General features: G+C 53.7%; 1 protein-coding gene across 1 annotated transcript; it reads left to right on the plus strand.

The window, feature by feature from the left end:
- The first annotated feature begins 16,950 nt into the window (after positions 1–16,950).
- On the plus strand, positions 16,951–22,667 carry LOC131481996 (keratin, type II microfibrillar, component 7C-like). Its single transcript, XM_058673120.1, has 9 exons — positions 16,951–17,375; positions 18,881–19,089; positions 19,925–19,985; positions 20,102–20,197; positions 20,476–20,640; positions 20,893–21,018; positions 21,295–21,515; positions 22,063–22,094; positions 22,480–22,667. Exons 1-9 carry the CDS (start codon positions 17,010–17,012, stop codon positions 22,665–22,667), a joined length of 1,464 nt encoding a protein of 487 aa, XP_058529103.1. The 5' UTR covers positions 16,951–17,009.
- The last annotated feature ends 767 nt before the right edge of the window (positions 22,668–23,434 follow it).

The following is a 23,434-nucleotide window of genomic DNA, read 5'->3' on the forward strand; positions in this document are numbered from 1 at the left end:
GTTAGTTTGTCCTTAAAGAATCCAGGTTTCACTGAATCCAGACAGGACCACGACAGGCCCCTGCCAGGGAGGGCAACACAGTTAGCCAGGGAGAGACAGCGGTGTGCTAGGAGGGTCACCGCAGAGCCAGTCCAAAGCCAGGTACCAGAGTCGGTGGGGAGAATCAAGCAGGACCAGGGGGGCAGGCATGGAGTCACCAGGCACTGTAATATACTGTGAATCCATGAGACACATCCTCCATACAGCCAAGGCCAGGGGCTACTCGTCCTTGTTCCCCACTTATCTTGCAAGACACTTGGGTCACACCAGAGCAGGTTAGAGGTGAGAAGCAGTGGAGGACAGCACCTGGCCCTTGGCGCATCACTGTGATAACACCAGCCATGCACACAGCCCTTGGCCCATACATGGAGCTAGAGTGAACACGTTAGATTCCAGAATTCTCTCTCCAAGAGATAGGCTTGGAGAGGAAACACAAGGAAAGAAAAAATACACCAAGTGAGTGAGGCTCTTTCTGCTCCCCTCTCCTCTCTCTCTCTCTCTCTCTCTAACACACACACACATGTTGCACACATGTGCATGGACACATTCATGTTCACACATATTTCAGTCCAGGAGGGACTGTAGCTGTGAGTCTAAAAGGGACTGGAGGGGTGAGATTAAAAGGACCCAGGGCCCGGCGCGGTGACCTAGCAGCAACTAAAGTCCTCACCTTGAATGCGCCGGGATCCCATATGGTCACCGGTTCTAATCCTGGTGACCCCGCTTTCCATCCAACTCCCTGCTTGTGGCCTGGGAAAGCAGTCGAGGATGGCCCAAAGCAGGGAGAATTTGAGAAAAGCATCAACCAGATTTCTTGACTGACTGGATTTAGGACATGAGAGAAGGAGAACAGTCAGGGATACTCCCACACTCTCAGTGAGTTAAACCTGTCTGGGACAAAGGAAAGCAATGCTACAAGACAAATGGCTAGATTGAGTGCCCCTCTGACTCCGCTGACTCACGCAGCCTGGTACAAACCCTGCCCTCTGCAGACGCCTGTGCATGCAAGGGCTGGGCAAGATGGTTTTCCATGTGTCCTAGAGAAGCCACGTCATCTTTTTTCTGCTGAAAATATTTGAGAATCCATCATTCTGCTAGGCAACACCAGGAGACTAAACAGCAACAACAAAACACATGAAGGTAGAAATTCCCCTGGTAAACACTACTAGACAGAAAGATGGATGAAGGGATGATGGAGGGATGGAATAATGGATGGGTGGGTGGATGAAGGATGGAAGGAGGAACGGATGGATGGAGGGAGAGACGGAGGGAGGGAGGGATGGTGGAGGGAGGGATAAATTGATGGAGGGATAGATGGCTGGAGAGAGGGATGGATGGACGGATGATTGAGGGACAGACGGATAGATGATAGATGAATGGATGGATGGGTGAGAGATATACATGGATGGGTGGATGTATAGCTAGATGGATGGATGGTTGGATAAATGCATGGATGTATGGACAAATGGCAGGTATATTGACGGGTGGGTGGGTGAAGGGATGGATGGATGGACAGAGCGACAGATGAAAGAATTCATGAATGTTTGGCAGACATAAGGATGAGTAAATGGGTGGACCATCAGAAGGTTGAGTGTGTACGTGAATGGCACCTACATAGATGCTGGATGGACAGACACACAGACAGTGACCTAGACACAGCCACAAACACATGCATGTCCTTTCGTGTGTTCTCAGCATTGCATATAGATCAATAAGCCTCTTTTCATAGTCTTGCTTCTGAAGCCTTGTGGCATTCATGATCTTCCACCTACTATCCAAAAGTTGCCAAGCCTGGCAGAAAGGGATAAAACAGAGTAGACAAGCTCTGTTTTTGTTTCAGCCCCACTCTACTATGCAGATTCCACACTGAAGATCATGATGTAGATCTGATATCATTCCTCAAGAGCCTTCTGCTGGGAGTGATTAACTTGGAGGGAACAGAACCTGGATGGGGGATTGGAATCTGCTCAGAGAGAGCTGAGCAATGCAGAGAAAATTCTGGAATCAATTTTGAATGACAGATAAACCATCCAGAGGGCAGTCTTGTGGCCTGGGAAAGCAGTCGAGGATGGCTCAAAGCCATGGGACCCGCACCTGCATGGGGTCCCGGAATAAGCTCCTGGCTTCAGTTCAGTTCAGCTCCGACCATTGAGGCCCCTTGGGTAGTGAACCAGCAGACAGAAGATCTTCCTCTCTATCTCTCCTCCTCTCTGTATATCTGCCTTTCTGATAAAAATAAATAAACCTTTTTAATTATATATAAATAAAGGCTTGCTTACTTATTTTGAAAGTCAGAGTCACAGAGAAGAAGAGATATGCAGAGAAAAATCTTCCAACTACTACTGGTTCACTCATCCAGTACTAGTCTAAGCCAGAATCAGGAGCCAGGAGCGTCATCCAGGTCCCCCACATGAGCAGCAGGGGCCCAAGGACTTGGGTCATCTTTCACTGTTTTTCCCAGGCCATTAGCAGAGAACTAGACCAGAAGTGGAGCAGCAAGAACACAACACATAGTCCATACAGGATGTTAGTGTCATGGGTGGCAGCTTGACTTGTTATGCTACCATGCCAGCCTCATAAATACATCTTTTAAAAAAAAAAAAAACCTCTTGATTTCAAGATTTCCAAATGCCTCTATCTTAATCACTGGGGCCAACCCAGGCCAATGCCAGGAGCTTCAAATTCCACCTGGGTCTTTTATGTGGGTGTCAGGGATGCTTCTTCCTCTCCTGGTATTGAAAGTGTTTCTTATAAATCAAGTGAACTGTCCCCAAGTCGCACTTCTTGTCCCAACAACTTGGGCACATACCTCTCTTTGTCAACATCCCATATTTACTGGTTCATTTCCTGTGTCCATTGGGCTTTGTCAGGATTAACCTAAGACCTTTAGCCAGGAAGGATGTGAGACAACCATGAAGCTGAGCAGCGACCCTAGACAGAACACCCACTCAGGGTACCAAGTTGTACAAAGGTGCAGGAGAGAAGGCTTGACATTGCTCATGACCAGGGTGAGCCAGAAGTGGCTCCTGCTGGGCTGGCATGGTGGTGCAGTGGATTAAACTGCCGTTTGGGACTTACAGCCCACAGTGGGGTGCAATTCAAGCCCAAGTTCCTCCACTTTGGATAGGTGGTTGCCAATGTGCACCCTGGCAGGTAGCAGATGATGGCTCAAGTGCTTGGGTCCCTGACACCAACATAAAAGACCCAGGTGGAATTTGAAGCTCCTGGCATTAGCCTGGGTTGGCCCCACTGATTAGGGTTTTTTGGGAAGTGGACCAGTAATTAAAAATCTGTGTGTGTGTGTGTGTGTGTGTGTGTGTGTGTGTGTGTTGTTCTCCCTTTCAAGTAGATGAAAGTAGATTTTTTAATTCAAAGGAAAGACTGTCTGCTTTGCTCAGCAGGTCTCATTATCAGGTTCTCAAAGTCACAGGCCTGGGTCAGGCAGTTCATCTGTACCCACAGGGAGCAGTCCTGTTGGGCAGTCTCCTGCCCAGGCTGGCTCAGACTGGCTTGGTCCTGGATAAGTTCAATTGGCTGCAGTTACTTGCAGCTCAAATACACATTTCCAACCTCATCTTGCTTATCTATTGCCAGCGTCTCATGGTGCAATGTTTCCGGAGGGGCCACGATGCAGGGTGAGAAGAACCCTGGGCAGCCAAGGGCACTCCGCTGTGTCGGCGCTGGAGAGATGGCTGGTGGCTAAGGAAAGAGACAATTATGGTGGTCTCAGGAGTGTGCCCCCTCCAACCCGGGGTGAAGGAAGGAAGGGGTGGGTGGAGACTGCCCACCTTGGCAAGATCTCATCACAGATACGGTTTAGAACTAGGGGTTCTGGCTGATGATAAAAGCACGCTGACTTTCAGTTCATTTTCCACCTGTCTACATAAACTTACCCCCTGCCGTCTGTACTAGGTGGAGAGAGGGGGCATCCTGCTGCCTCCACCACACCCAATCTCATTCCCTAAACCCCAGAGGGCTCAACTACAACCAAAGCGTGTTTTCCCCTTTGTCCATTTACCCCTCACTGGATAGAGGGCAGCTCCACCGCATGGCCAGGCCAGGTCAGTGCAGCACAGCCCCGGGCTTTGAAAAACACTGTCATTCCTTATTTTGCAAGAAGAAGCCTTGCAGAGTGTGAGACAGATCACCAAAAGAAAAATGCTGGGAGATCTTCGGCCCCAGGGACTGGAAGGGCGAGAGGATGTATCTTTCAGCTTTGCTTCCCATTTCTCACTGACACCAGCAACAGGCTGAGGGTGTCCAACAGAATCACATCCTGAGAAGAGCTCGGCTTGGATCCTCTGATCTGTTCAGTTCCCAAAGGCAAGGGGACGATGCCTGGCCAAATCCTTCAGTTGGAAGACCACACCAACTGCGGCCACCGAAGGCCCATCTTTGCCTCTCATCCTGGGATCTTGGTTTGGTTCATGCACTTACCCATCCTTATCCAATGTCTATTAGTCCCCGTACATGCCGGATGGTGGTGACCCCAAGGTGGGCAACAGCCAGTTCCTGCTCCAAGCTGGCTTACATTCTACTAGCTGGGTCAGAAAATCAGATACCTCCTATACAATGTACTAGGCATTGGGTCCTCTTAGTAGAGATATACAAAGACGCTGGCTCCATTCAAAGGAAATGGCCCTTGGACCAAAAATGAAGTTCCTAATAAACTGTGTTCCAAAGAGTGGAGGCAAGAACAGGCAACCCAATCCAGGGAAGGTAGCCAGTGAAAAGTGGCCAGAATACAGGTGACACAAAGTGGGGTCGCAAACACAGGCAGGGCTGGGGCCAGAAAGCCGAGACTTTCTTTTACTGACAACGAAGAAACAGTGCCATCTGATAAGTGGGTGGGCTGGGGATGGCGGTGATGGGTGAAGTAGTGGGTGGATGGCTGAATGGAGACCAGATCAGCTAAGCAGTGGGATGCAGATAGGTTGTGAGTGCACAACATGGACATTCCAGTTAGCAAAGCTGCACCATGACACGGAAAGAGGAATGGCAGTGACATTGACCCAAGAGAAGACAGAAAGAAAAGGGGGAAGGAATACAAGAAATGACGAAGAGCATGTTGACATCTTGAATGATGGCTTTCGAGTTGACACCCAGTGCAAGGGGCCCAAGGGTGCTGTACTCTAAACAGGCAGAGCAGATGTCCAGGTTTCACATCTGTGTGCGGGTGCCAGAGCTCAGTCCTGGACACGCAGAGTTCAGCAAAGCCCATAGGAAAGCAAGATGGAAAAACAAGAAAGCACTGCCCTCGTCACGGGCCTGCCGAGCACAGAATGTGGTCAGCCAATGCTCTCCAAGTGTGACAGGGTGTTGGACCATGTTTCATCAACAAATAGTCCAAGCAAAACAAAGACAAACAGAGATCTCTTGCTGCTAGTTAACTCCCCTTAGCCAAGTCAGAACTAGGGCAAAGGAACGCCATCTAGGTCACCCATGTGGGTGTCAGGGACTCAGTTGTTAAGCCATCACCACCGCCTCTCAGGGTCTGCATTACAAGAAAGCTGGGGTTGGAAGTGGAGTTAGGACTCGACCCTAGGCCCTCCAGCAGCCTCATCACCAATCCGCCAAATGGATCAGTTTTGAGCCGCGTGGACAGGGAATATCTGTGTCTGCTTCAGTGTCCTGTTTCTTCCTAAACCTACCCAGAACACTGGGGCAACCTAGCAGAGGACCCACTCCCTAGCACGTGTCCGGCTGCTATGGCATAGGGACAGAGAGGGCCAAGGGCATCCCACTGGCCATACATGTGCCCACATCACCGTGGCATTGCACAGTCATGACTGGAACAGACCACATCACTTCCCCAGAAAAAGCCACAGTAAAAGGACAAGAAAAGACCACCCTGCCCTGGGCCTGGGACAGAGGAGACCAAGACATGTTCAGTGGGCAGGCTGACGACACTCTCCAAAGATAAGCAAAAGGTCTTCCAAAACCTCATGGAAAAGGCATGAATTTGTACTTTTTGCACCAAAATAAATGTATCCTTTCTTTGAAATTTTTGTTTATTCATTGGGGATGCAAAAAGATACAAAAAAGGAAGAGACGATCAGAGTTCTCATCTACTGGGCCACTCACTCAAATGCTGCAACATCCCAGGCCAAGGCTGGGGGCTGGGAACTCAGCTCCAGTCTCGCAGGTGGGTGCCAGGGCCCCCGACTACTTGAAACATTGCTGTTACCTTCCAGCAACTCCTTGAAGAACAACGTCTGGGTGGACTTAGTCCCAGTTAGGGTCCGCTACCCCCGCATCCCACCTTGGAGTGCCTACATTCAATTCCTGGCTCCAGGTCCCAACTCCAGCTTTCCTGCAAGGCAGCCCTGATGGTTCAAGTAGTCAGGTCCCAGTCACCTGCACCAGAGACCCAGATGGGATTCCTAGTCCCAGCCATTTAGGACATGAACCAACAGAAGGAACCACCTTTGCCCCTATACCTCTCAACTAATGAAATAAACAGGAACTTGGGGCTCTGGCTCTATCTTGGCCTTGAACTGGCTGTGCATTAGGACAGCCACGTGTACCCTCTCTGAGCCTTCTTCCACCCCATAACTGAAAGGGTTGGCACCAGAATGGATCCTGAGGCCTATCCAGGCTGCACTGTAGCCCCTGAGTCACTGCATCACTCAATCAACCGCACCGTGTGTAATGCACTGGAAGCCAGTGTCACCCCAAGAAATATGCCATCCACACAGAAAGGTTTGGGGTCAGACTACACGTGTGCAATGAAGTGCCACGCCCCTGGCCTTCCTGATGCAAGATCTGTGGAGTGTCACTGCTGTCAGTTAGACTCCTGCTTCTAACAAGCTTCTGCACTGAGACCAGCTAAGACAGGAGAAAGCAGAAGAATCTCCAACCAGGACAAAACGTGGACAGGGGAACAGGGTGGGAGATGGAAGCCATGTTTCCGAGGGGCAGGGGGTAGGGTGCGGTGCGTAGCTGCCCACAGAGAGGAGACCTCAACAGGCTGCAGGGGCAAACACATTCCCAGCGCACACTTGCACGCATGGCCACACCTGGGCATGTGTGAAGAACAGAAGGAAAGACGGCTGCTGATGCTGCAGACCGCGAAGTTCTGACAGACAGCAGCAAGCACTTAGCCTCTGTTTGGCGGACGGTGTCACACGGCGAGCAAGCCAGCTAGCCCAGGTCTCCCTTCCACCACCACCACCATCACAGGGTCCCACCCTTCTCTCCCAATCACCTCCCGAGGACCCCACCTCCTACACCACGAGCAAATGAATGAGAGGGTCAGGTACCCCATATATGCAATGTGGATGGGGGAGGGTAAGGGGGGAGGAAGGTCAAAACTATAGCAGGGAGTAACTCTGGGCATCTTGCCTCTGAGAGCGAGGCAGGCGGCAGTTCTAGATCGCTAGAGAGACAACTTGCGAGGCACACAGCCCGTAAGCCAGGGGACCCACGTGATCCCAGTGAGCCACGTGAGAACCAGGGGCGGCTTCCTATGTGTGGCCTGTTTCCCTGCCAAGGCCCAGAACTGAGCACATGACATTGTGCCCACCCTACTCTGCATTCTAACAGGGCACTCTTAGACCCAGCCACACCCCCCTTGTTTGCAGTCACAGGCCCAGACAGTCCTGGGGAACAGCTGAGATGGGGATGGGAAGGGTCAGATTTGCCAGTAACACCCCCAAAGCCACGGAAGGGGGGGGGCAAATGCCATGAGCCAGCACAGCTAGTGGACCTCTGGGGAGCTGACCACCCCAGGAAGGGCCAACAGCCAATAGCAGAGGCAGCCCCTGAGCCTGTGACAGTCCCTGCCCCAACACAGTAAACGCCGACAGTCTTGAAAGCAAGGTGGACCACAATACTCACAGCCCCACGGAGTCCAGAGCGGGCCATGCTGCCCCCCTGCCCCGCCCCACAGGAGGAAGCATGACTAGTCAGAACCCCTTCCCTGCTGCCAGGGACCCCTGCAGGCCAGGACAAGTCCATGGGGTTACTGTACGCCCACTCGAGTTCTGAGACCTGCACAAGACGCAGATGTCCTGGGGAGAGCAGTCTGGCACTAAGTCCAGGATCCGCGTGGGCTGACTGTGAGCTACTGAGAAAGGCTGCAGGGGTCAGACTGGATGAACCAATCATGCCACATGGCAAGGACCCAGCTCCAGATCTGACTCTGGGACCTCCTGCATGCCTGAGCCAGATGTGGCTACAGTCCCCTGCCCTTGGTGAACGACACAGACTGGAGGGGGAGGTGGCAGGAGGGACATAGCACCCTCTAGACTCCCCCTCTGCGGTGGAAGTGTTGCCAAGGAGTTTCAGCGGACAAACAGGAAGTAAAGTTGGCCCTAAACACTTGTAATTATCCCTTTCCTGCCTTCTTCCGGGCGCTCTGCCAGCTGTACCACGCCTATGCAATAGACGTCCCATTTCACAGACTCAACCCTGGGCTGCAGTCACAGCTCCCCAGGGTTGCCACTGGAGGGCGCCCTTGCCTGCTGTCAGTAGGTATCCCAAGCTGCCATCTGGCAAAACCCTTTTTCTGCAAGAAACTTTCCCCCATCCCACTCCCGCCCCAGGTTGTGCAATACCTTGGCTCTTCCCTGCTTACCCTGGTCGGCCCTCAACCACCACCCTCCTTATGTTAACTTGGCCCCACTCTCCTGCCCACCTGCCAGCTCACCCCCACACCTTGACAAGCCTCATTCCCAGACTTCCGGGGTCCATGTTCCCAGGCACCCAGGGCTCAGGGTAGACAGCTGAAGGCACCCCACTTCCCCAGCCCATCATTCTCAGCAGCCCTTGGACACTTTAGTTCACTTTTTGCTTCCTTTCATCTTCACATTGTTGCAGAGAGCTGAGTCCAGCACTGTGCACTGTCTTCCTGTGTCCCCTCCACTTCTCTCCTCTCTTACTCCCAGAGGACCCTGCCGGAACACAAACACCAGAGACCTTAAGGGTATAAAGATTGTAGCAGCACTTCCAGAGTGTTCCATGGCATAGAAACCTTGTTCTTGGGCCTAGCTCGATAGTTCAGTGGCTAAATCCTCACCTTGCATGTGCCGGGATCCCACTGGGTGCTGGTTCATATTCCGGATGCTCCACTTCCCATCTAGATCCCTGCTTAGGGCCTGGGAAAGCCATGGATGACGGCCCAAAGCCTTGGAACCCTGCACTCATGTGGGAGACCCAGAAGAAGCTCCTGGTTCCTGGCTTCGGATCGGCTTAACTCCAGCCTTTGCATCCACTTGGGGGGTGAATCAGCGGGTAGATCTTTCTCTGTCTCTCCTTCCCTCTGTAAATTTGCCTTTCCAATAAAAACAGATAAATCTTGCTTTAAAAACCCTGCTGCTTATTTGTTCATGAGTGTGTGTGTGTGTGAGTGGAATAGAGAAAGAGAGATAGATTCTATATGCTGTCATTTCTAGAATGCCCACAAGAGCTGGGCTGGGCTGGAGCCATGAACTCCATCCGAGCTCCACAGGGGTGATAAGAAACCTAACCATTTGAGCCATCCCTGCTACCCTCCCGCCCCCACCCTGGGCTCTGCATTAACAAGAAGCTAGAGCCGGGGCCAGGTACTGAGCAGAGATAGTCCGCCCTGGGTTTCACCTGTTCTTAAAGTCCATGTACCCACTTTGTCCTGTCTACCTTCTGTGCCCTGCTCCCCAGTTTGCACTTCCCACCTTATGTCCCTGACCGTGCCACCTGGGGTCACCTTGCTGGCCTCCAATCTCCTCTGCTTCAGATCAGGCCATAGTCACTAGTCTGATCCCTTGCCTGCGTGCTGTGTTACTTCCCTCCAAGAGTAGCTGCTGGGCCAGGAGCTGCACAGCCTGTGTCCACAGCGACACCGTGTAGCTATGTCACCGGCAGATGCTAGCCCCACTCTCCCACAACACGCCAGGCGCCCTTCCCCCTTCCTCTCCCTACCTGTCAGTAGTTAACGTTGCCTGCCTGGCCTTTGCCATTTGGGTGGTAGGAAGACCACTTGCAGGGGGCAGGCATCTGGTCTACTTGTTGATGTGTCCACACCCATATCAGACTGCCCAGGTGTGAGTCCCAGCTCCGTGTTTCATTTCAGCTTGCTGCTAATGTGCACCATGGGAGGCAATAGCCACGGCTGAAGGGATTGGGCTCCTGCCACCCATGTGGGAGACCTGGGTTGTGTTCCTTGTTCCTGACTGCAGCCCTAACCATTGTGGACATTGGGAGGATCAACCAGTGAATGGGATAACTCGCTCTGTTTTCCTTTAAACAAAAGATAATAAACACATGCGTGCTTAGAGCTATCCCCCTTGCTTCTGACCCACATCTCTCTAAGGAGCCTGGACGAGCCACACCTGTCTGTGGTCACTTTTGTGATCTGCCCACACAGACCCTCGATTAGCTTCCTCCTGGGCTTCCTGCTCTACCCTCCGAACGTGCATCACGGCCAAGGCTGAGGCCGGAAACCAAGAACTCAGTCCAGCTGGAATTGGAACGGCACTTCGAACCTGCAAATTCACTGAAGGGAACTTGTATCTTCAGAACATGAGGTGGCCGTATTCCTGAATGTGATACAGTGTTGTTTAACCAGGTTTTCTTATCTCCTTTTTCATGAAACTTTCACATTATTCTTTTTCTGTTTTCAAGAATAAATTCATTTGATTTTTATGATGTTTACATAGTTGGGAAGGACACATGCCCATGTGGACCACCAGTTAGGGCGGTCGAGGAATTTGGTAGGGGGGAGTGGATGAGACAACTGCCTCTAATCTCCTTCCTTCTTCTTGTATCTGGGGAAAGTGTGGAGAGAAGGGAAGAGGGCTGCACCTGGCAACCCAACTGCCTCAGCACCCAGAGATGGGGCATGGCCACCCAATGTCATCCCAGGGTCCCCGACAGATAGCATGTTCCTGGGGTATTGTGTAAGTATTACAAATACATCCCTTTTTGTTGTTGTTTGTTTGTCCTAAGGATGTGATCTTCAATTTTCTTCCTTGTTGATTGTTATTAACTTTTTTATGAAGTACTTTTGGCTTTTTGTAAGTGTCTCTAGTAGCTAGGAACACCACTCAACTTTCTAGAGTTTATCAGTGGATAATATCGGATTTTGATTTTCTTCTTTTTGCTTTTATTCTTAAATTTCCATTCATTTCTTAATCAAGCAAAGAGAGCTCTCCTATACCTACTTGTTCACTCCCCATATGCCCCCAGTGACCGGGACAGGGCCAAAGCTGGGAGCCAGGCTCTCAATCCAAGCCTCCCTCTGAGTAGCTGCAGCCATCCCCACAGCCTCCTGGGGTGTGCATGAGTCAGGAGTTACAGCCAGGATTCGAACCCAGGCAGCTGCATGTGGAAAATGAGTATCTTGCCATTAAGCTACACACCGTGCCTGCATTGGGCTTTCTCTGCAGCTGCTCCACCGACTGACAACAGAGCCCATTCTAGCTCTCCGCTCCCAACACCTGGCCAGAAACTGCAACGTCTCACAACACGGCTCTACAGGTGGTCATCTTTGTCCTCTCACTGGAGCATACCTCAAGTTCAGCATTGAGGTACATCCATGCCCAGTGTGCAATCCTGTGTCTTCCCATCTCCACCCTCAGACCTTCACAAACTCCTTCCGAGCCTGGCATGGGCTGGACTTTCCCCAAAGAGCCTCTAACTCCTTGGGCCCATTGGCAGCTCCACCCCTGCCATCCTAGGCGAGGTATACCTTACTGCTATTACGGGTGGAGCAGGATGGGATCCCAGACTCATGCCAGCATCTAAATTCTGAAGCTTTAGGTTAAGGATTGATTAATTGGGCCTGGCACAATGGCTCAATGGCCAAATCCTCGTCTTGCAAATGCCTGGATTCCATATGGGGGCCAGTTTTGTGTCCTAGCTGTTCCATTTCCAATCCAGCTCTCAGCTTACAGCCTGGGAAAGCAGTAGAGGCCAGCCCGAAGCCTTGGGACCCTGCACCCATGCAGGAGACCCAAAAGAAGCTCTTGGCTCCTGGCTTTGGGTCAGCTCAATTCTAGCCATTGCAGTCATTTGGGGAGTGAATCTGTGGATGGGAGGGTCTTTCTCTGTCTCTCCTTCTCTCTGCAAATGTGCCTTTCCAAAAAAAATAAATAAATCTTTTAGAGAAAAAAAAGAATTGATGAATTAAGGGTGAAGACTTGAAGAAGAAATGATTGCATCTGGGGTGGGGATTCTAGTGGGAGGTCCTTGGGTCCTTGGAGTAGCACTCTCAGGAGGTGGTTCCCGAGAGAACAGATTATTGAAAACATCAGCTGAGCCCAGCTTCTCACTGTGTGGTCGTCCCCACAAAGACACTCCGCCATGTCAGCTTCTACCAGAGACCATGCTCCTAAGGGACTGCGTGACACTGAACTAGAACCTCCAAGCTGTCAACCTGGTTGTATGATGAGCTCTGACACAGAAGGCAAAGCCAGAAGCGCCAGGATGGGGAGGTTAAGCATGAGCAAAGGCACAGGACTCCTCGTGTTATGTCTGTGGGAAGAAGCCAGGGCCCACCAGCCTTCTCAGTGCCTCCTAGGAGCCTCCGTGGGCACCAGCCCAGCTCGCCTTCACCGAAGCTTGGGGATCCCAAAGTACCGAGGGTTAGCGGAGATGAACTACCCTCTCCTGGGGTCCTGACTTCCAAATCTTCCAACTCCACTGCAGAGAACTCAGCCCTGCTTGCCATCTTCCCGCACTGTCCACATGGTGTCCACAGCCACCTGGGCCTTGCACAGGTACATAGCCAGGACCCAGACTGTCCCCTAGGACCCAGCAACTCCACACTTCCAGAAATGTATTTTGAAGCTACATGTGCCGACATGCACAAAAATGCATGACTTGGGTTCATCACAGATTCCTTTATCAGAAACTCATCAAGTGAGTGGTTGTCAAACCCAGCAGTTAAGTACCCCCTGCAACTCCCATTGGAGTCCCTGGGCTCCTGACCCCAGTTTCCTACTAACACAGATCCAAGGCAGCCAGGATGACTTCAGTAGACAGGGCCTGGCCACTCACTTGGGAGAATTGGGCTGCCTTCCAAGTTATTCTGGCTTCTGCCTGGCCCAGCCCTGACTGTGCAGATGAGTGGGGGAGTAAACCAGCAGGTGGGAGCACTCTCTGTCTCTCAAATCAATTATGTAATGGGTGAACAAATAAATTTCTTCAAGATTTATTTATTTTTATCAGAAAGGAAAATTTAAAGAGAGGAGAGACAGAAAGATCTTCCATCTGCTGGTCCACTCCTCAAATGGTCACAAAGGCCAGAGGTAAACAGGTGTGAAGCCAGGAGCCAGAAGCCTCCTCTGGGTCACCCATGTGGGTGCTGGGAACCAAGGATTTGGTCTATTTCCACTGCTTTCCAAGGCCATAATCCAGGAGCTAGATGGAAAGTGGAGCAGCAGGGACACAAACCAGCACCCATATGGGATGCCAGCGTGTGCAAGGGAGCATAAACCAATTGAGTCATCGCACCAGGCCTGAATAAACAATTTTAAAATCCATTAAGAAGGAACAAAAAAAGAATCCTGAGGCCCATAAATTTGAAAGGCAAGATGAAATGACAAAAGTCAGGTAACCCTTAGCAACTAGACAGGCAGCCCTACATGGCAAGAAAGAAGGTCCACTCCTGGCCTGTGGCGGTAGGTGAGGGTCAGGTTCCCTGGCCAACAGGGCCAACAGTCATCCCTGGCAGCCAGGACCCTGCCAGTCTCCCATGGCAGTGTGGCTCAGGGTGCTGGGCTCAGTCACTACAGCAGCCCTAGGCTCGGGCCGAAGCTTTATGGGTCCGTGGTCAGGGCAGGAGCCAGTGGGTGGAAGGTGGCTGAGGCTGGCCCTTTGTCAGCTTCCTGTCCATCTCTCTTTGTTCTGGCCCATTTGCAAACAGCTGCTCTAATTAGGACTTCCTGGAGTGACCGCAGGGGCCTTGTAAAGTTGGTGGCTGTTTCCTGCCACCCTAGACATCCCTACTGGCCTAGGACACTGGGTGCCGGCCACATAGCACCCACACCCAGCCATGGTGTTTGTACGGAGTCACAGGGACTGGGAAGGTGGAGGGCAGGAAGCAGGGTAGCATCCTCCCCCCGCCCAGCCAGATGTGGCTCTGCTGCTCCAACTACACAAGTAAGGATCCAGGAAATACAAGCAGAGAGGGGGCCACGTAGGCCTTCACACCTTGGTTTGTGTTTCTGGGGTCCGTGCAGCCACCGGCTCCGATCCTAACAGCTCCGCCAAGCCACTGTGTGGGTCTGTACTCAGCCCTACACCAAGGTCACTGAGTTGAGACAGATGAACCTGGTTGGGGGACGGAGATGCAGTGATGGGAACACTGGCAGAGGATGGTTTTCACACATGACCCTGAACTCGCACCATACCCGCAGCACACCCAGAACCTTCCAGAAAGGACTGAGACAAGAGGAAAGATAGACTGGCTGTTTCTGGGATGTCTGACAGATGTCTGAGTTGGCGAAGGTTTAGCAACAAGGACCAGCCCTCCCCACCCCCAACCCAGATCAGCCAGTTAGCCACCCCCAAACTTCCCGTGTGTGGCAACTGCCCACTCGCCACCCTGAAGCCCCTGTGCCACAACTGCAGCCCAGACAGGAGTGCAGAGACCCAGAAACTAGTGCAAAGCGTGTGATGGGTGGGGCTCAGCCACTGAATTCCCCGGTGGCGCCTGCTGCACCCCTAAACTCCTACAGGGGATAGTCCTTCCACTGCCACCGAAGGTCCCACTGCAGGACACACCCCTCCCCACCCACAGAAGTCACCAGGGAGAGCAAAAGGTGAGGCTGCAGAGGGTGTGGAAACGGCTATTTTTAGCCAGTGCTGGGTGGCGGTTGGGTCGGGCACCACCCATCCAAGCGTCATCCCCACCACAGAGGCTCATAAAAGCCTTTGCCCCCCAGTGTTGGCCAAGCTCAGCACCTCCTGGTGGGATCCCTCAGTCCCACCATTGAAGCTGTCATTCACCCTGACCCGAAAAGGATGCGCAGAGCTCAGCACCCACTCCTCACATGTAGCATAGCAAGCAGGTCCGGGAAGGGGAGGAAGTGGTGCCGTTTCGGGACCCAGGTGCCTGCACCCCTGAACAATGCACTTCGTTTTCACTAGTGGGCACACACATACCAAGTCCTTGTTGTGTGTGGCCCCAGGAACTTGCCATATTAGAGTACTAGTTGAAATCTTGCCTACCCCGCTACCAAGCTGGCTCCGTTCTGATGTCCCTGGGAAAGCAGCAGAAGATGGCTCAAGTTCTTGGACCCTTGCAGCCACCTGGGAGACCCAGGTGGAGTTTCTAGCTCCTGGCTTCGGCCAGTTGGAGAGTGAACCAGCGGATCAAATATTCTCTCTCTCTCTCTCTCTCTCTCTCTCTCTCTTCCTCCCTCCCTTCCATCACTCTGAGATTCAAATAAATAAATAAATCTTTATTTTTAAAAGACCTTTGCTGAGATCCCCTGCAGAAGCAAAAGCCAAAAGTACTACCCCGCCCTCTTCCCTACCAGTACCCAAGCCCTGAGCCTGGAAACCACAGGGACCTTCCCAACTCCTGCCCCTTCTCCTCCCCTCTGTCACTGGCCAGATGGCAGAGTGCCACCCCATACCCACCCAGGTGCTTGCCATGCTTTCCTGCCTCCCATCACCCCAGGTCTCTGAAGAGTTCCCGGGACCTAGCACCATACAGCACATCCACTGGCAGGCCTGGGTCAGTACTTCCTGGAGGGATGCTTGAGTGAACAGACACAGCCTATTCCCTAACTCAGAGCTGGACTCCTCTCACTGCAACGCAACTCCACTCCAATCCTTCTCTCTCCAAGATCCCCAGCCTCCTCCAAGAAGCCTTCCCTGATTTCCAGGGTGTCTCGCCAACCGTGACAGTCAGAAATGTGACAAGTAGCCCTGGCTCTGTCCTAAACTCTCTCACTCTGTTTTTCCTGATCCTAGCAAGTGTCCTACATGAGGAGTTCCCCCAGGCTAGAGATGGTGCTCTGTCCAGCCAGACTCTGGCATAAAACAGACAAAGGAGGGACTGGCTTTGGCACTGAGGAAGGGCACCTTACAGATAGGAAAGGAGAATGTGGTCTGTAGGTCCAAAGGTTTGGTGGAGCAGGCACCATGACACAGTGAGCTAAGCGTCTGCCTGTAGCACCAACATCCTAAACGGGTGCCAGTTCATGTCCCAGCTGCTCCACTTCTCATCCAGCTCCTTGCTTATGGCCTGGGAAATGGCAGAGAATGACTCAAGTCCTTGGGTCCCTGCAGCCATGTGGGAGACCCGGAAGAAGCTCCTGGCTCTTGGCTTCAGATCAGTACAGCTCTGACCATTGTGGCTATTTGGGGGAGTGAACCAGCAGTTGGGAAAATCTGTGTGCGTATGCATGTGTGTGTGTGTCCTCCTCTCTTTATAACTCTGCCTTTCAAATAAAAATAAATCTGGAAAGATTTTGCACAAAATAAACTCATCCTGCTTCCCACTGGCCCATGAACTTCACGACAGGAAAAGTGAGATCATTCTGAAGAAGGAGCCGTGCTGGGCACAGCCCACTCCCTGGAAAGGACACGGCAGCCATTTCTACACCCTGGAAACGGGCTGGGGGTCCAGGGAACCCATCCCAGCTTCTAGAAAAGGGATCTGGGCACAGGCTCCACCCAGGTCACTGCCACTCAGAGCCTGGCATCTGACCCATGCCACCTGCAGCCCTTTTCTCACACCAGTGCCCACGGGAGGGGCCGCACGAGGAGGAAGCTTGTAAAGGGCTTTGAAGATGAAACGGGGCTCGTGGCCAGCGATTGCTGACGCAGCCACACCGAGGAGGCAAGCTAGGTTGCCGCTGAAGTGGCCGGGCTGATGCCAAGCCCATAAAATACAGCTCCTGCCTCTTTGCACCTCTTTAACTGCCAGCGGCTCCCGGGGCATATAAGGGCCTGCCGCACAGCTCAGCGAGCACAAGCCCTCGGCTCCAGCCTCTGCCACCTTCTCACTACAGTCCAGGCATCTCGCAACCATCAGCATGACCTGTGGATCCTACTGCGGCCGCGCCTTCAGCTGCGCCTCGGCCTGCGGACCCCGGCCCGGCCGCTGCTGCATCACCGCCGCCCCCTACCGCGGCATCTCCTGCTACCGCGGCCTCACCGGGGGCTTCGGCAGCCGCAGCGTGTGCGGGGGCTTCCGCGCCGGCTCCTGTGGACGCAGCTTCGGCTACCGCTCAGGCGGCGTGTGCGGGCCCAGCGCCCCCTGCATCACCACAGTGTCTGTCAATGAGAGCCTGCTGACGCCCCTCAACCTGGAGATCGACCCCAACGCGCAGTGCGTCAAACACGAGGAGAAGGAGCAGATCAAGTGTCTCAACAGCAAGTTCGCAGCCTTCATCGACAAGGTTGGTGCCCTGGAGCGCGCCCTGCCTGCATTCCGACTGACATGGAGAACTTGGGCTGGGCACTGAATGAAGGGAGTCGGAAGGGGAGTGCTTGCCATGGAAACTCCTGGGGCACAGGAGAGAGGAGGCAGAGAAATAGGAATAGAATCAGCGTCTGCCAGCATGGTGCTGGAGAAACTGGCCAGACTTCAGCAGGACCAAGGACAGAGCCTTTAGCGGTGGGGGTAGCATTGCCTTGTAATCAAGAGGTCACCAGGTGAATGTACAAGCCATCTGGAGCCAAATGGTTGCTTGTATAGCCAGGAGGAGCTCCTCCTGTCAAGAGCAGGGTTAGCAAGAGCGACCCTGGAAGCAGATCTCATGGACGGCATGGAGCTATTTCCATTCCATGGGTGCCTGGATCCCTGAGCAGGACCACAACAGCTTGTCCAAGCCCTGGTGCCTGAGCTCGCAATCTGCAGCAAGCAGTGGCCCAGTCCCTGTAGCAGAGGGTTGCGGGAAGGTTGGGAAGGCAGGCAGTGTGTGCAGTCTGGACTTGACTGAAACCATTTACCCAGACAGAATCCAGTTCAAGTCCATGGCCCCCTTCCCTTAAGGCAGGCTACCACCTTGCAGGGGTGTGAGGGGAGCTGGAGACCAAGGGTCCTAATTGGGAGCAGCTCAGTAGCCAACCTCAAGAGAGACATCCCCCAGCCCCATTCAGGGAGGCAGAACCGAAAAAATTAAACAAAACGAGGAGATACTCTGGAGCTCCTAACAGCATGTGAGACTGAGGGCAGCACGAGAAAGGACTTACCAGGAGTACAGCAAGGCTGTCTGACAGAGGTTTCCAAGTTGAGACCTGAGTTTACCTTGCAGCGGGGGAAGGAGACAGGTGTAAAATGCTCTCTAGCAGTCTGAGACTGAAACACAGCAGGGGGCCAGGGCAGGGCGGAAGCTCCGTGTGGAAGCTCTCACTCTGCAGCTCTAACTCCCACTTCTCAGCTGTAGGATGGTGATGGGGCCCAGGCATTGCTGACACTGCTGCTGCTAATTGTCCTGTTGTAGTAAGGTCTAGCCAATCAACACTTGCTTTACATTCCAACCTGTATGGTCGGTCTTCCCAAGGAGACCCCTGTGCGTTTGCACACCCAGCTTGGTGCGGTAGGAAGGCTTGGTGTGCCAAGGTTGATTTGATCCTCATAGCAACATGAGCTGTGGCCTCTGCCTGACGCCCAGGGCTCAAGTGCTTTGTCCAAGGGTACAATGTCCTATGTGGAACAGCCGGCATCTAGCATGGTTTGGAACTCCTCCAGGACACCTGGTGCAGTGTCTTAGAGCAGAGGAAAATGAATTATCAAGAAGAATGTCCAGATGGTACCCTGATAAGTGACAAAACTGCCACTAGGGAGGACACTGGGTCAGAGAGTCAGGGAGCTTTCTGGTCCGGGAGCCAGGATCCCCATCCTTCTATGGTCCTCTGATTCTGCAAGGAGGGACTCAGGCTCTGTGTCTCTGGATGGCAGGTGCGCTTCCTGGAGCAGCAGAACAAGCTCCTGGAGACCAAGTGGCAGTTCTACCAGAACCGCAAGTGTTGCGAGAGCAACCTGGAGCCACTGTTTGAGGGCTACATCGAGACACTGCGGCGGGAGGCCGAGTGCGTGGAGGCCGACAGCGGGCGGCTGTCCTCGGAGCTCAACCACGTGCAGGAGGTGCTGGAGGGCTACAAGAAGAAGTGAGTGTGGCCAAGGGAGCTGACTGGGGAAGGGCCTGGGAGCATGAGTCTGTGCCTGAGAGTGGGAACGAACCCATACTCCCTGCCATTCTTCCAAGCAAAGGCTCCCAGTGGTGGGTGGGTAGGACCCTGGCCCTCTGGGGTGTGGATGCTCAGGGACCAGGCAATGATGCTGACACCTTGCTCAGAATGCATCCTCCCTGGCCCCTTGTGGTCCAACCCTCAGCGTCTCAGATATACTTCAGCTTCAGCTCACTCCTACATTCAGCCCAAACAGCCAGCTATCCAAGTTCAAGCAGATGTAGCTCCTCTCCTTATGGGGTTTGCAGTGTGCTGGGGAAGGGGCCATGTGTCTGGACCCTCAGTTCCTAAATGAGACACACAATGGGATTCAGCACCGCAGACTCCCAAGGCGCCAGCTTTGGGGATGTGGGAGAGCCGGTACCCTTCAGTGCCTCAGCCATTGAGTCCTCCATACTCCCTCCCTCAGTCCCTGAGCGGGTCCTCCCACCCACAGGAGCAAGCAGTAGGGCCACGAGGGAAAGACTGAGGGTGAAGTTGGGAGACAGAGTGGTTTTGGACAAAAAGGAAATGTGAGAGAAGTAGCCACCCCCACGATGCACATGCGCACACAGCTTCGAGCTCCTCCCATCTGTCACCTGCTACCCAAGTGGCCCAGGGATGCCACAGGAGCAGGTGTTTCAATGCCCCACTACCACCCACATCTGCCTGGCTCCTCCCCGACCCTGTACGGATTCCTCAGCAGACAGGGGCTGGGATTCTGCCCAGATTCACAGCTGCTCAGAGGAGTGCCTGCTTTCCTTGCCCACCTCAGGTACGAAGAGGAAGTTGCCCTCCGGGCCACAGCGGAGAACGAGTTCGTGGCCCTGAAGAAGGTGAGTGCCTGCTCCAGCCTGTGCCAGGGTCCCTGGTACATGCCAGCAGGTTCCCCAGGGTCTATCCCAGAGAGTTGGCCTCACCCTTCTCTTACCCCACATTCCCTCCCATATAGGACGTGGACTGCGCCTATCTGCGCAGGTCAGACCTGGAGGCCAACGTGGAGGCCCTGACCGAGGAGATCGACTTCCTGAGACAGCTGTATGAGGAGGTGAGGTGCTCTCGGCTCCAAGTGGGCCCTGATAGGACCCCTTGCCACCTTGCCCAGACAGAAGCCAGCAGTGGAGAACAGCTGAGTTTCCTCCCTAAAGTCATGTCCTATCTGGGCAGAGTTACACAGATTTCATTCAACTGCTTCTACCCCAGACATGATAGGAGACTTCACATGACGTCCGGGGTGACAGGGAAGGCTGGTGAGGCATCGGCCAATGAGCAGAATTCCATGTGACACGGTCGCCATTCTGCTTCCCCCCATGCCCCCCTCTGCAGGAGATCCGCGTCCTCCATGCCCACATCTCAGACACCTCGGTTGTGGTCAAGATGGACAACAGCCGGGACCTCAACATGGACTGCGTCATCGCTGAGATCAAGGCTCAGTACGACGACATTGCCACCCGCAGCCGGGCCGAGGCCGAGTCCTGGTACCGCAGCAAGGTGAGCAGCACAGGATGTGACCGTGGGAGGGACAAGGAGAAAGGCTGGCGTTCTGGTCCCTGAGGAGGCTGATGGCCTTCAGCAGGGCAGGGCAGGGCTGCTGTGCATGAGTGTACCTGCTGAGTGTGTGGGTGCACCTGCTGAGTGTGTGGGTGCACCTGCTGAGTGTGTGGGTGCACCTGAGGGGTGCTGTTTCCCCGAGTCACCCTGGCAGTGTGCTGAGCCTTGGGGACCCCTGTGCTTCCCCTCCAGTGCGAGGAGATGAAGGCCACAGTGATCCGACACGGAGAGACCCTGCGCCGCACCAAGGAGGAGATCAATGAGCTGAACCGCATGATCCAGAGGCTGACGGCCGAGGTGGAGAATGCCAAGTGCCAGGTACGGGAGCTTGGCCCAGCCTCAGTGTCGAAAGAGAAAAAGGAGGGCTAGGCTGAAATTCTGGAAAGTCAGGGAGATGGAGAATGCCAATTGAGCCTTGATTCTCTTGGCGTGTGTGTGTGTCTGTGTGTGTGAACTGAACAGGACAGAAGGGTGAGAAGCTGATTGGAGACATAACACTCCAAGGTTGACATCAAAAGATCGGATTGGATCTGGCTGAAGTTTCAAGAAACTTGAATTTACCCTCTCCTCCCCAACGTCTCCCTGCTCCCCCAGAACACCAAGCTGGAGGCAGCTGTGACCCAGTCTGAGCAGCAGGGTGAGGCAGCCCTGAGCGACGCCCGCTGCAAGCTGGCAGGGCTGGAGGAGGCCCTGCAGAAGGCCAAGCAGGACATGGCCTGCCTGCTCAAGGAGTACCAGGAGGTGATGAACTCCAAGCTGGGCCTGGACATTGAGATCGCCACCTACCGCCGCCTGCTGGAGGGCGAGGAGCACAGGTGAGGCCCTACCCTGCTAACCCTAAACTCCAATGGCACAGGGCCCCCTCTTCCCCAAGCCACTCGCCACCTCTTAACATCCCATTATCAGTCCCAGAAAACCAGCCCCACTATAGATTCTTGGCTTTTAGGCTCCCAGTACCTAGAGGACCATGACTTGGGCACATCTGCTTTATTTCAAGGCCAAGATCAACATGTGCACTGGCATCCTACTAGGACCCTATCTCTGGGTTCAGAACATCCTCCAGTCAGGCCACCTATGTCCCAAGATCCACATGCTGTCTGTTTTGCTGACCAAGCTCATCCTGGCCTCCTGTGCCGAACTGGATTTTGCCCTGCCTACAATTAAGCTTGTCCCATAACTGGTCTGCCATTTGTGGCTGCACAGGCTGTAACTGCATAAAGGCAACCAGAGGAGGGGCACAGAGGGACCATAATGCCTCTTCCCCTCTGTTCACTAGACAACACATCCCCCTCTTGTGCTGGCACCCAGAGGACATCTGATGGTCTCATACTAATTTCCTTCCTTTCCCATTTGCCCACTCAGGCTGTGTGAAGGTGTTGGTGCTGTGAACGTCTGTGAGTATGGAGAGCTTTAGGTGGGGTAACACTAAGGCTTCCCTAGACAGATGCTGGAGAGGTGCTTCCTGTCCCGTGCCATCCCACGGGACTTGGCTGAGGCTGCAGCAAGAGAGACCAGGCGCAGGGGTAGGGGAGGGCTCAGAGGGTGCTCAGTGGAACCCCCCTCCCCAAGAACAGGTGAGGATACTGAGTCCCAGCATGAGGAAGGGTCTAGTTCAAGGCCACGGAACTCAGATCCATGACCCTCCCCCCACCTCTAGAACTGGAAGTGAAGGTCTTGGCAGGCAGCCTTCCCAGGAGTGCTGCACAAGCCACTCCAAAGGAGGGGGTGGGTGGAGAGTTCACCTTCCAGGCCCTGCTGACCCTGTCCTTGCTTTCACAGGTGTCAGCAGCTCCCGGGGTGGGGTCGTGTGCGGGGACCTGTGCGTGTCAGGCTCCCGGCCAGTGACAGGCAGCGTGTGCAGCGCCCCCTGCACCGGGAACGTGGCCGTGAGTACTGGCCTGTGCGCGCCCTGCGGCCAGCTCAACACCTCCTGCGGAGGCACTTCCTTCTGCCAGGGCAGGTGCTAGGTGGGCAGGAAGCGAGCCGGAGAAGCTACTTATACCCACCCGCCACGTCGCTGCCCCCGCACCAGCTGAGCACAGACGTGTGCCCGGGTTTTGCCCCCAAACTGTGTTCTGAGAATACATCCCCCCGCCAAACCTGGCTGGTGCCCACTTCTTATCCTGCTGGAGAGGGACTTCCCATGTGGCGGTCTCCAGCCACTTCCCAGAGGAAAGGCAGACTTACGGTGGCCCTGCCTCCCCTGGCTGACCTCTACTCTCCCACTTTCCAATAAACTGGGGAACCTGCATGTCGTGTGTCCATGTCCTTTCTTTCTTTCTTTCTTTCTTTCTTTCTTTCTTTCTTTCTTTCTTTCTTTCTTTCTTTCTTTCTTTCTTTGTTTCTTTCTTTCGTATGGATCCATTCACTTGAAAGGCAGAGCGAGAAAGAGAATTGGAAACACACTAGAGAGAGAAAGAGAAAAGATCTCTCACCTGTTGGTTTACTTCCCCAAAATAGTCTGGGTTGGACCAAACCAAAGCCAGGAGCCAGGAACTCCATCTTGGTCTCCCACCTGGGGAGCAGAGGCCCGAGGACTCAGACCCTCGTCCACTGCTTCCAGGGAGCTGGACCGGAAGCAGAACAGCCAGCACTAAAACCAGTTCCTGACATAGTGGATGCCAGTGTCCCAAGCAGTGCCTTTAACCCGCTGTACCCCCACAGCAGCCCTTGCCCTGCTTTTGTGGGGTGAGCTAGTGCCCCCCCACTGCTGAGGACCAGGGTCACTGTGGTC

This window comes from Ochotona princeps, chromosome 15, assembly GCF_030435755.1.
Source record: "Ochotona princeps isolate mOchPri1 chromosome 15, mOchPri1.hap1, whole genome shotgun sequence".
Classification (NCBI taxonomy): domain Eukaryota; kingdom Metazoa; phylum Chordata; class Mammalia; order Lagomorpha; family Ochotonidae; genus Ochotona; species Ochotona princeps.